Here is a 13,722-nt window from a genome sequence, read left to right as displayed (position 1 = left end):
TATTTTTTTCTTCTTTGTTTGATTTTTTCTTCCCAAAAAGAATTATGAGAATATAAAATAAGAAGATGAAAAAGAAGAAGCAGCAGAAGATGAGGAGGACGAAGAGGAAGAGTTCTGAATTATGCAGAATTTATCAGAATAAAAATACACCTAAATATCTTCGTTTTACACCCAAATTTGCTGCAAATACAGAAAAAAAAGTTTCCTTTAATGCTGTATTTTTTCTTCTGAATTGAACCACACCTCAGCCACTTGATTGGATTCAAAAACAATAATCAATTTCATTCATTCTGGTTCAATTGACAATCTGAACTTGAATTATTCATTATATTTAACAACGACATAACTGATGATGGAGGAGAAAGAGAAAAAGAAAGGAAGAGAAGAAAATCCAATAATGAAAAAAGAAGGAGGAAGAGGTGGTGTTGATGACGACGATAACGAAAAAGAAGAAGAAGAACGTGCGTGCGTTGATTGAAAAATCTGTTAAAGAGGAGTGTGAAACATACGTGCCATAAGAGGCACGTTTTAGGGTAAATGAATTTCAGGACTTGTAAAACTTGTATAGCAAAAAGACTTGTATGTCGAGATTAATTCTTTGAAAAATTGGCCAATAAGCTTGTTAAGAAGAGTCTTTAATTTCGAGTCATCATGACACTCTAAGATTTGTCATTTGTGGCGCTTAGTTAAACTTAAATAATAAACTTGTATGCGTCAATTATTCCTTTCCTAACGTTAGTAGTGAGGAGCAGAACCAGATCGGCAGCATAGTTTCTAATATCTAGATTAAGAAAGTAATTTTTAATATGAAAAATTTTAAAGCACCAGAAAAAGATGGCATCCAAGATGTTTTTTTAATCAAAGTAAATGAGATTGTGTAGGAATAGATTTGTGCTCCTTGGTGCAACATATTTTTGTGGATCCTAAGAAAGTTGGGGGGATTAATAAAACTCTTATCACCTTTATTTCTAAATCTGACCCGATTATCAGCCTAGTCAAATGCGCTCTATCAGTTTTTATAATATTACTTATAAAGTGGTTACCAAGATCATTGCGCGATGGAAAAGGAGGAGGTGCTGCCTCTACCGCCATCAAGTTGCCGCCGCCACCGAAAAATCCAGAGAGAGAGACTACGACAAAGGAGAAGGAGAATGCGACGGAGCTCGTCCCTCTCGCCGCTGCTGCCGTTATTGTGGAAGGAGGCCACCGTCGAGCTATGTGGCGCTGTTGTCGCCTGAAAAACCACCGTTGCAGCCTTTGCTAGCTTGCCCTAGCTCTATCCTTTATTCTTCTTTCACATGCGTGCGTGCGTGCGTGCGTGTGTGCTTAAACTTCATCCCGTTTCTAACTAGGATTTCAACTTGGTGTAGTTCTTAAAAGGCAACTAAGTTTACCATTTGATCTAGGCCTCAACTGCTTGCTTTGTGTCATCTATTTGTGCCAAAGCGTTTCTATGGGCCAAAGAGATAAACTTCATCTTATATTGTTATATTTTAATTCCTATGTTTTAGATATAGCGGCAGATGGCCTTTGAATTGCTGATAAAATGTTTGATTTAGCTACACCACCCAAACAGTTGTTGAAACCGCCGCAATCAAAGCATTCAGCGGCAGTTAAAAAACAACCACTAAAGGGCAGCCAGTGGTGAGTAATAGCATTTGATTGATTATTACTTGGCACTTGTAACCAAGATCACTTTGACTAGTCTTATATAATCTTATATAGTTTGTTTTTCCCTTCTAGTTTGTTTTTCCCTTCTCCATCCTAAGGGAATGGATCCTCTCCATTTTTTTAACACTTAAGAGAATAAAGTGTGATCTCTCACCTTTAATTCTATAAGTGGGACCAAAATTAAATAGGAGAGAGAAAACAATGAAGGATGAGATCCTACACTGCACAGTTGTAAAAACCGGACCGGACCGGCCGGTTCGACCGGAAAACCGGTGAACCGAACTCTATACCGGTCCGGTTTAGTGTTTGAACCGCACAAGGAATTGAACCGGTCAAACTCGGTGTGAACCGGTACGAACCGGTCAAAACCGGTGCGAACCGGTGAGGTGGTCTGACCGAACCGTTTGGAAGAAAATATTTCCAAAATGCTTGAGGTAGGGTTCGAACCCTTGTCCTCAAGAAAACCAAAATGGTCCACAACCACCAGACCATTATGTTTTCTATTAAAACATATGCAAATTATAATACATATAGATATCTTCTATCAAATAGTTTACTTTTATTTAATTTATTTTAATTTTAATTATAAATTCACTCCTTCTTAAATTAATTATATTTTTATTTAACAATAATGATAAACTCACTTATTTTTTTATAATTATATAATATCTATTAATATTATTTTTTAATAAATACTTGTAGTATATAATAGTATAAAAGATATAAACTAATTAATAAATTATTAAAATTTAAAAATAATAGTTATTTTAATATAAAAACAAAATAAAAATATTTATGATAGAGTAAAAATAATAAAATATTTATTGTTCATGTTCCATATTGTTTTAAAATAACTTGATATTTTAAAATGTTAGTAAAAATATGTATTTTAAATTTTAATTTTAAACTTTTAACTATTTTTTATTTTTTATTTACATAGGACCGAGTCAACCGGTTCAACCAGTAACCCAGCGGTTGAACCAGTGACCCAGTGACCCAGTGACCTGACCGGTTCGATCACCGGGTCGGTTCTGACAACTATGCTACACTGAACACCATCCAATTTTTTTTTCCACTGGAGAAGATCTACTCCCTCCATCCTAATACAAATATCTATTGAATATTTGAATGTACGTTGCTTCTTGCAGAATTTATTTTCGCATCAAAGTTATGTTTTCTACTTTTCTTATTCATTTTTCTATGTCTCCAGGGAATTGAGTATGCATTTTAAATCCTTCAAATGGTTGAGCTTTTGTGTTTTTATTTCTCAATCTTAATACAATCTTTATTATTTCTTTAGTGTGCAAAACAATTACATAATGTAAAGAACACTACTTAGGAATATATATTATTATGTTATGTTGCTGTTATTTTGTTGAAACATTTTGATATATTTTTTTTACCTAGTACTAAAGAGACTTTAACTTACTATTACACAACGTATGACAATACAATATATATATAAAATAAACATAAACAAAAATTATTAACAACATATGAAAAAGGAAAAGGGAAAAATGGCAAACTTTCTAATGCAACAATGTAACGGTAGAAAAAAACACAAATAGCTAGTGTGACTACAAAATTTCTATTTATTTATGGGACTTTTTTTATGGAGGTTTTTTAAAAACTCCTCAACACATTTTATTTATGGCAATTTAAAAAACCTCCATTAATTAAAATTCAAAATTACTAATGGAAAGTATATCGTGTGAAAATGGAATTTGAGCGTGGTTGCTTGATTTTCATTTTGTTCCATGCTCATTTTCTCTTTTTTCCCAAATGAGAGGCGCTGAGTTAGCTGAGAGAGAGGGATGAAACCCTAAGTTTTCTACTGCCATTTTTGCCACCATTCTCACTGCCGTTTTCGCTGCCGGCACCGTTATCACTGTCGTGTCCGTTGCAGTAGAGAGCTTCTGGATCGAGCCACCTCTTCTATTAACGCATCTGTTCTCTCTATACTGTCGTTGCTACCACTGTTGCCACCGCAGTTTTCGCCACCGTTGCCGCCATAGTTTTTGCCGTCGATGCCACCGTAGTTGTTGTGGTACAACGCATTTTCAGATCTGTTCACTTCGGACTTCTTCTTCAACGACGCTTTCTCTCACTCCAATTTCTCCTTTGAATTGCTGCTGGTACTTCTTTTTCTTCTTCTTCCCTGTTAATTTTCTGATATTACTCCTTTGAATGACATGTTGTTTATTATATTTCAGGATTGCGGTGTTCGAACAAACAGGAATTGGAAAGAATGCCAGCCACATATGTTTCTTCAATTTCAATTATTTCTCGATGATTTGATTCTTTTTCAGGAGGCTTTTTTTTTTCTACAACGAAGATCATTGTTATTCTGTTTGAATGTTACTTAATTTTATTTTCTTTGCTAAAGTATCAATGCAATTATCTTATTGACTCAATGCAATGATCCTTTTGGAGCAGTCAGTAATTCGGCTCTATCAGACTACTACTTTTAAGCAAGTGAAGCTTTGATTTTTTGATACACACTGTGACATGAACCTTTCCAAGGTATTTGGACATAAATGTGTCTAGATACATTGATTTTTCGATGTACCAGAAAAGTAAGAGTGCTAATTGGAATGGAGGGAGTAGTTTTTCTCTTGATCTCATTATGTTTATTGACCAGTACTCCTATTCATGCAGCTTAATGCAATAGAAAATGGTCCCTATGATTATACCAGAAGTGGAAATCCCACTCGAGATGCTTTAGAAAGGTTCACTGTGTCCTGTTAGTTGTGTTTGTTTACCATTGCAACTGCCAATATTGTGGCATTAATGTTTTCTTTTCCCACCATGTTTTACCTTGCATGATGTGTTCTCAGTTTGTTGGTGAAACTTGATAAGGCGGATAGAGCCCTATGCTTCATCAGTGGAATGGCTGCTCTGAGTGCTGTTTCTCTTCTTGTTCAAGCTGGTGCCTTTTCTTTCTTCATTGTGCTATAATATGGTTTTTCTTCATTTTTAGTTGTGAAATTTAGATTAGATTCATCACTGAGAATTTAAGAATATGAGTAATTTCATGCTTTGGAGTCTCTGCATGCATTCACTCATGCAGTGCCGTGTCATCACTATTGGTATTTTCCCTAGATTATTCATTTGTTGGATTCATTTTTAAAACTTACCGATTAATACACTATAGGACTAAAAGCCATGAATTCTCAAAGGACTGTTCTTTTTTCCCCTTTTTGATGCAAAAATTATATTTTTTGATATTTGGCGCTGATAGTATAATATAATGTAGGTGAGAAAATTGTTGCTGGAGATGATCTATATGGTGGAACAGACAGGTTGCTGTCCCGAGTAATTCCAAGAATGGCATTGTGGTCAAGTTAGTCTAACTTGTCAGTTATGCTTGTTCATTTTTTTTTCATAACCAATAATTAATTATGGCAACAAACCAATCAAGTTTGTTTGTTCCATGAAGTAAAAGACCAATTACTCTTTGGTGGTTTGATTCTTTTAGGCAAATTAAATGAAAAAGACCAATTACTGAATAAGCAATTAAAATAAAAGATTGATTCTTTTAGGCAGTCGAAAAGATTGGCAACTATTAATTTTTAACATTAATGATCTTGACATTCTACCCCTTAGTCACCGCGTTTAGTGAGTTAGAAGGATAGGAACATTTTCCCTCTTGTTAATGTCTTTTGCAATTATTAAAAGGCTGTAAGCCATTAGTATCATGCTTAGAACTAGAACTTCTGGATGCATAATTTAGATCACACATGATTTGATTTGTTGTTACTGAAATTTGATAATGGCAGACTTTGAATCATACTTGTATCATGAGTTGCAATGATTTCAAAACACCCTTTACAATTAGCCGTTTGCTGAGATTCAGTTCTTATTTTTTCCCTTCAATTTTTAGTAACTGCATTTGTTTTAATTGGATGTTTGTTAAAAGTGCTATTTTTGCTTTATCTTGACATCTGTCTTGTTTGGTTTCTCTGTGTAGCCAAATCACTGTTTTGGTTGTTACTTTTCTTGATTGTTCTTTTACTGCTCTGTTAAAACTTTTTCCGGTACTGTTTCCATTCCCACTTCTGATTCTAGCTTCTAAGTACCCTTTGTGTCTGTGTTTTTGTGTGTAATTGCTGTGTGGGTCATAATGTCAGTTGACAACTGTGAGCTGTGTCCCACCTAAGAAAGCAGCTTGTCGAATAGTAAGCCTGTTATTTGCTTGTCTATACTTAATGAGGATAGTGTAAGTTCATCTCTCTTGTGTAGGAGTGCTTGAGACTAACTTATATGGTTTGATTTACATGTCAGTGAGCAAATAGGTTTACAGATTTATTGTCATTTAAGGGGTGGAGACCAGCTATAACAGTGAAGCAAATTCTTGTTGGTATCCAGGATTTGCTTGACCAGCCAAATCCTGCTGATCCTGCTTAGACAGAGGAATATCATCTATTTATCCAGGTATCTAACCTAAGAAATTGGACATTTTTTTCTTTCTTATTATAAAAGGTCTCTTAACATTGTAGTATTGTCTTATTTTTGTAGGATGCTACAGAATATAAAAGAAGGGTCAGGCAGCAGGCAAAGCAATACCCACCAATAATTTAGTGATACAACAGCTCACCTTAGGAACTATTTTTGCATCGTAAATGCTCTAATACGCTATAGCTTAAAACTGTGCAGCGTCAACAGCAGCACCTGAAATAAACTCTGGTGATTGTCCTAATAATAATAATAATAATAATAATAATAATAATAATAATAATAATAATAATAATAATAATAATAATGATGATGATTCTTCTGCTTCTTCTGTTTATGTTATGTGATTATCAATAATACAATTATTAATTATTATTGTGATGGGTGGAATTGAATAAGTGCAGGTTGATAGGGAAAGTTGCTGCAGATCACAGTCACAAATGGATATACAAAGAGCCTAATGAACAAGAAATCAACTTCTAGTCAGCGTGGCATAATTCAGCTGATTCAGTTAATACTACTTATTAATTAATTCATTAATAATCTTACTCTTAATTACAACTTCATGATTGCATGCTTAATTATATTCTTAATTACAGCATCCTAGGACTTGGGAAGCACAGTTCCAATCTCGAATAAAGGTAGTATTATATATGATAATTATGATAAGAAAATAATAAACATTTATATTCATGTGTCTACATCATAGGATCTTTATTGTTTCTTGATGCATACCATAGCTCTCATTGCTGTAAGAGAAGGTGTTGTTCAATTGGGAGCAATTCACAAGGTTCTGTCTCTACTCTATATATATGATTTGAAATAATTAAGTGTGTAATTGTGGTTAATTAGTGATTAATGAATTAAGGTGATTGAGGACTTGAGCTATGTGGTTCTACTGAGGAAGAAATTCAGCTACACAGAAAGCAACATAAATTAACTTGATAATGTTAAAAGGTCTTTTAGGATTGGGACCTTCAGTGTAATTATATACTATTAATGTTAAAATTTTAGAGCTTAGTTTGTGTGTATACTTTAAATTTTTTTTTGTGTATTTGTTTTATGTAATTAGATGATATTGAAATATTAAAGTTGTTTTATTTTACTTTTTAAAGAAAAACAGTAATAGTTATGTAGCACAATACCATATGTAATTATGTTTGGAATTATTGACATTGAGAATTTTTTTTATATATAGAGTTGTTTTATATTGAGAAATTGTATTATAAAAGCTTTAGTTTTTAAATTTTGATATTAAAAAATAAATTTCTAATTTGAGAGTATGTAAATGAGATGAGATTTAATGAATGATTTGAAATTAAAAATAAATAAATAATTATAGGGTTTGTGGAGGTTTGAAAATCTCACAAACTAGTTAATTTTTGTTAAATTAAAAAGTTAATTTGTGAAGGTTTTAAACTGCCACAAAAGTGATTTAAAATTGCCACAAAAATTCAATACAAAACCCCCCACTAAACACATACAAAATCCCCACTGAATAGATTATGGAGGTTCCTAAAAATCCCCACAAAAGACCTCATGGCACCTCAAATTTTGGAGATTTTAGAAACCTCCACAAATAAAAAAAAAACTGCCACAAATAAAGAAAAATCTTGTAGTTTGTCACGTTTATAAATCATAACTATAGCCTTCAAATATGCTAAACACTTTCAAAATAATAAGTAAATAAATGCTTTTTAATTGTAACCATATAAGAAGCCTATAGTCATGATTAACAACTTTGATCACAGAATAGTCTAATGTACCAATTAATAAATATAACCATAGAAAAGTTTAGCGTGCTTCAAAAGGAGTTTAGAGCAAAGACTAATTACTTTTCAAGAAAAGAGCATGAAGAGGGATATGTTGTTACTTACAAGGTTATAGAAGAGATTGAGAATGGTGATAAGATGTTTGATGTTACTTACAAGGTGTCATTTGATTCTTCAACTTCCGATGTTTCTTGTCAATGCCATCTTTTTGAGTCAAAGAAAATCTTATGCCGCATACTCTTTCAGTCATGGTCTTGAAAGAGTGAAGAAATTGCCAAATAAATACATTCTTGATCGGTGGAAAAAAACTTTAAAGCGCAAGCACAGTAGCATCAAGTGTAGCCATGATCCAAGTCGTTTAGAGCCCGTAAAGAAACGTTATGATGATATGTGCAAGCAATTTTACGATATTGCTGAAGTAACCGCTGCATCCGAGGAGCTCATCGAGACCGTACATCGTATACTAGACTCGGTTTGGGTTATGTTGGTGGAACCAAAGGCCTCTTCAATGGATAATGTAGATAATCAAAATTCAAATGAGGTAGATGAAAATGCAAATGATTTAGAAATTCACAATCCCCAACAAGTATCACGAAAAGGTCGTAGGCGTAAGAAAAGGTTTCAATCTACTGTAGAAAAATTTGTTAAACAAGGAAGGAAGAAGTATAAAAAGAACGTGAAAGAGAGATCACAGGCAAGTTCAGTGCTTGATTAATTTTATTATTATTGCTAAAATGCTCTATTATCACTTCATTAATTGCTATTTTTTTAGCCACTTGTGGAGTTACCTTCAGAGTTGAGCATTACCTCTAACCAACCATATGGCTTTGTATCCTTGCTGAAGTCAATGCAACAAAGCCACCATTTGGAAGAATAATAGTTTTATTTTTTTTTTTTTGTAATAGATTTGTTATATGTTGCAATAGAACTCTTGCATTTTTGTCAGTTGTAATAATTTTTACATGTGATTAGTGAATTTACACTCAAACATTCTGAGTTATCTAAAATTCTGAGTTATTATTGGCTTAGGAACAAAATGATTCTGATCTCTATTCTCTAAGTCACAACAAATATTTAACTATACACTTCCAGCTATGGTGAATTTAACAAATAGTAACATCTAACAGGGCTTATTGAATATTACAAATGAAATCCACAACTTCTTACTCGAATTTTATTATAATCAAACTCAATAGTCAAATATAGCACAAACATTTATAATCAAACTCAGTAGTCAAGCACTGAACCTGAGTTTGCACCGAACCTGACTATAATCAAACTCAATAAACATTTATAATCAAACTCAGTAGTCAAATATAGCACCGAACGTGACTATAATCAAACTCAATAAACATCTATAATCAAACTCAGCAATCAAGCACTGAACCTGAATATAATAAAACTCAGTAGACATATATTAATCAAACAAAATTGCTAACATGACATTCAAATTCAGTAGTAAAAATTAAGTAAAAAATTTATACAATCAATTCTTTCCCCCTCGATTTGTCCTTAATTTTCCTCATACTTTTCTTTTTTAATATCCAATTATTCCTTCTAAAGTTCCCGTCCCAACATTTGCATATGGACTAACTTGGGAGGCTCCTAGTTTTCTTTGTCATGGTGCTTTTCTCTCCTTCGGGGTATCCAAAGCTTTCTTTTCATTTTTCTTTCTTTCCTTTTTATTGGCAATCTTTGTGAATTGATAACTCTTTGCTAGCTCCAAAATATTAGTTCGGCAATCATTTTGTAGGCATAGGAGCATTTGCATGATGATATTCTTCCTTAATTTATCACAATCATCCTGTTATTCAAATCAAATCATACATACTAAACAAATTCAGCAACCGAATTCAATAGTCAAATATATAATCAAATTCCGTAAATATGTATAATCAAACTCAAATTATAATCAAACTCAGTAAACATTTATAATCAAACACAGTAGTAAAATATAGCACTGAACTTGAGCATAATCAAACCTAGCAGTTAAATATAGCACTGAACCTGAATATAATCAAACTTTGTAAACATGTATAATCAAACTCATATTATAATCAAACTCTATAATCAAACATAGTAGTCAAATATAGCACTGAACTTGGGCATAATCAAACTCAGTAGTTAAATCCAGCAAGCAAATTCAACAAGCTAAATCCAATGAAATTTTACCAAACAATGCACATGTTTTAGAAAGAAACTTACATTAGTCCATTTTGGCATGACTTTGGATGGTTCTCACAAGTCCATCTATTTTATTACAAACAAGCCACAATAATGCAAATTTAGTTGTTTGGATATATCCAGATATTCAATTGTTTAAAATATGAATAAAGTCATAATTGTTTTAAATGCTTAAGAAAAAGAATGCAATACAATTTTTATCACGCTTTTCGACTAAGCACAAAACAATTATGGCTTAAACTCGAAAAATCCTCAGTATTAAACAAGGGTTAAACTAAACTGACATATAGAGAAAAGATATAAATAACAGTTTTCATTAGTTAATAGTTACAGTCACAAATTTTTGTATCAGACAAAAAAATATTATAATATATATCAAACAATGTTAATCTTATATAAAATAGTACTAATAGTGTTTTAAGGATAGAAATCCTTACCCATTATTTCTATTTTCTGAACATTTAATCAATTAAATCACAGTTGCTACAATCAATTGTGGCCATCGCGTTGCCATCAAATGATAGATATCCCCAATGCTATGTCCATCGGAGAAATGACCCATGAAAAGAGCTACAACCTACTCACGCATCCAATAGATATACACCAAATTAACATGTGTGGGAAGATAACATTGTAAATTGTGAAGAAAAAATAAACAGCGTATACAAAATCAATAGGATATATGGCATAAGAGTTCCGACAAAATATCAGTATTATGTTATTATCAGTATCAATAATATTAGACCATATCATGCATCATGATGATAATCTTTATTTGTTTAAACATTTTTTTTTTACATATTCTGACCCTATAAACCATCTAATAAGATTCTGCTAACTTTCACCACATTATATCAGACTTACGAATGAAAAAGAAGGGGAAAAAAAAGAGGCCTTTAAGAGTTTATTGGATGTATTCATGCTTGGCATCTCTGGTCACAACAAATACACAATTAAATTAAATCACGGCAAACAATTAAAAGATATTTAAAAGCAAATTGATCTATGATTAAAAAAATAATAATGAAGGATCTTTCTTACGTGTTTTTGGACAACACACAGAACGAAAATACTTCATAAAAAATTTATTATTATACCCTCTAAAATAAAAAATGCACCTTACCAAGAGAGCGCAACAGCAAAACAACCCTCTTCTGGATTGAGCACTTAGGGACGAGAAAGGTGTAAAAATAAGAAGGATTTAGAAGAGTGAAGTGAGAACTCAACGAATGAACGAGCCACTATCTAAAACATCTAAAACAATATATAAAGGGGATACAGTAGTTTGGTATCCAATTCTTTTTTCCTATTTTACCCTTCTCTTTATAATCTAAAATTACGTCTTCAGTCACGTACTCTGAAAATTCTACATTAACCCACGACCACAAGAGAATAATGTAACTGCTTCATTTTTAATCGTCAGAAAAATTTAAAAAACTGCTCACTTTCAATCGTAAAGTAAGATTATAAAAACTGCTCCACTTGCAATGGTTTGTTGTTTTTTTCGTCTTCTTACCTTATGTTTTGATAGACAAAAAAAAATTTGAAAAAATTAATAAATCAACAATCATGGCAAAGTCGACCCACTTGGACAGAATATGCTACGCTAAGAAAACAGAATATGAGCCACAACAACACCTACCTAGGAGACGTGCAACTTTTCAGGAGATGATTCGAAAAAGAAAATAAGTTGTCATATCAACTGATACAACTCCTATCCCAACTCCATTGTCAAGCACAGGTAGAGTTACTGATTAACTATAAATATAGGAGTAGTCCGATTTAACTTAATATAAAAATGGCCAGGGTCACTAACCATCCTCAATTTGTTACAGGTAACATATAACATGATGTATAATGATAAGTTTTAATATTGTCCTTAATGAAAGAGGTTTGTTATTAAAAGAAATTCTCCTGTACAATCGTCAGTTACTTAATATAAAAAAACTTCCACCCATTTCAAACAACAATTTCATTAAAAGTTTTCTATTAGGTGTAAATCATTGTTGTAGATTTTCAAAGAATAAAGGTAAAATAGTTTAAATATGTATATTATTAAAAAAAATTTCGTACATCCGTCAGTTATATTGAATAAAAAAACTTTTACACATCTTTCACTGTTATTTTATTAAAAAAAAATTACTTGGATGTAAATTATTCATGCAGAATTTTTGCGATGGATATGCTTTTGAAAGAATAAAAGTAAAAATGTAAAATAGTTTAACAGAGCAATATTTTTTTTTAAATTACACAGTAATTTTGTACCAATTTATATCATAATTTATTTTTCATATAATATTCATCCATCTAAGATCAGTCGTGGAGTACCTTACAAAACTTATATTTCAATAATTTTTTTATCATATAACCATTTTATATTTTGAAATTCAAAATTTTGTATTTTTATTTTTATTCAAAATTTATTTTTATATTTTATTTTAGTTTTGTTAATCAAAAAATATTAATATTAGTTTTCTATAAATTAGTTATTTGAAGAATTACTTATTATAAAAAAAAGTTAAGTCTATTTTTTTATTATAAGAGTACATATAATTCACTCTTAAATAGAATCAACATAAATATATATTTATTCAATTTTTTAAAATTTATATTAATTTATATTAATTATTAAAATAATGATATAATGAATGTACTCCTTAAAAAAAATGAAAATAACTTCGTAACTATATTTTTTTTTGGAAGGAAACATAACTCAATAAATTTAAAGTCTAATTTAAATAACTATAGTTAAATAAAGTAAGTAATAAAAAATGAGCATAAAATTTAACTTTTTTGTTATTTGGTATAAAAATAAATCATTGTTCTCATACATAATGACATAGAATTTTAGCATTATCATTTTCTATATGCATCTATTTTTTTTAGTTTTTATCCATATTTCTGTGCTTTATTTTAATCTATAACAATATCTATTGAAATATCAGAAAATTTGGTATCTATCTTTAAATTTTAATATTGTCTTTATCGAAAAGAAAGATTTATTATTAAAAGAAATTCTTCTGTACATCTGTCAGTTACTTTACATAAAAAAAACTTCTATCCATTTCCATTTCAAACAGTAACTTCGTTAAAAGTTTATGTAAATCAATGTTGCCTATTTTTAAAGAATAAAAATAAAATAGTTTAAACATGATAATTTTTTTTAATAAATGTATAAAGAATAATTTTTTTCTTTAAATTATTATATCATATTATTTTAATATACTTTTGGTACCTACAAAATATATAATGATAATTGGTGTTCAAATTTAAGTTCCAATATTATTCCTAAAAAAATTTATTATTAAAATTTTTTCTTAAGTCACGTTAAATAAAAAAAAATTTACTCATTTCTTCAAAATAACCTCATTAAAATTTTTCTATTGGAGGTAATTATTGGTGCAGATTAAAATAGTTGAAAGGGGTAATTTTTTAAAAAATAAATTTACCCAAAATATTTTTTCTTTTCAAATTATTATCATACTCTTTTATCGTACTCTAAATACCTACATAACATATAATGTCAATTGACTTTCAATGTTAAGTTCTAATATTGTCGGGAGGTTTATTATTAAAAAAATTTACATCAGTCAATTACATTGAATAAAAAAACTTCCACATATTTTTTACAGTAACTTTA

General features: G+C 30.7%; 1 protein-coding gene and 1 long non-coding RNA gene across 15 annotated transcripts; one reads left to right on the top strand and one right to left on the bottom strand.

Annotated features, from left to right (window-relative positions):
- Positions 1–3,407: 3,407 nt before the first annotated feature.
- LOC107616541 (cystathionine beta-lyase, chloroplastic) lies at positions 3,408–7,246 on the top strand. 13 transcript variants are annotated; one of them, XM_088499726.1, is made up of 11 exons: positions 3,408–3,806; positions 3,885–4,194; positions 4,330–4,400; positions 4,509–4,600; positions 4,928–5,014; positions 6,040–6,105; positions 6,190–6,357; positions 6,531–6,636; positions 6,726–6,767; positions 6,867–6,916; positions 6,995–7,246. In XM_088499726.1, the coding sequence occupies exons 2-6, from the start codon at positions 4,180–4,182 to the stop codon at positions 6,048–6,050; spliced, it is 276 nt and encodes a 91-aa protein (XP_088355852.1). In that variant the 5' UTR covers positions 3,408–3,806; positions 3,885–4,179; the 3' UTR covers positions 6,051–6,105; positions 6,190–6,357; positions 6,531–6,636; positions 6,726–6,767; positions 6,867–6,916; positions 6,995–7,246. The 13 variants fall into 13 exon arrangements, with proteins under 13 accessions (XP_088355852.1, XP_088355843.1, XP_088355851.1 ...); XM_088499717.1 differs by having other exon boundaries at positions 5,992–6,105; XM_088499725.1 differs by having other exon boundaries at positions 5,956–6,105.
- A 2,044-nt stretch (positions 7,247–9,290) lies between these two features.
- Positions 9,291–11,310, bottom strand: LOC107616544 (uncharacterized). Of its 2 annotated transcripts, none has more exons than XR_002354026.2 (4): positions 11,201–11,310; positions 10,520–10,659; positions 10,104–10,148; positions 9,291–9,702 (listed from the first exon to the last, which is right to left on the bottom strand). It is a non-coding gene; the product is annotated as an uncharacterized LOC107616544 (long non-coding RNA). The 2 variants fall into 2 exon arrangements; XR_001614552.3 differs by having other exon boundaries at positions 11,206–11,310.
- Between the last annotated feature and the right edge of the window lie 2,412 nt (positions 11,311–13,722).

This window comes from Arachis ipaensis, chromosome B9 (genome assembly GCF_059453495.1).
Source record: "Arachis ipaensis isolate K30076 ecotype BB chromosome B9, ASM5945349v1, whole genome shotgun sequence".
NCBI lineage: Eukaryota > Viridiplantae > Streptophyta > Magnoliopsida > Fabales > Fabaceae > Arachis > Arachis ipaensis.
This window is presented reverse-complemented; position numbering and strand designations above follow the sequence as displayed.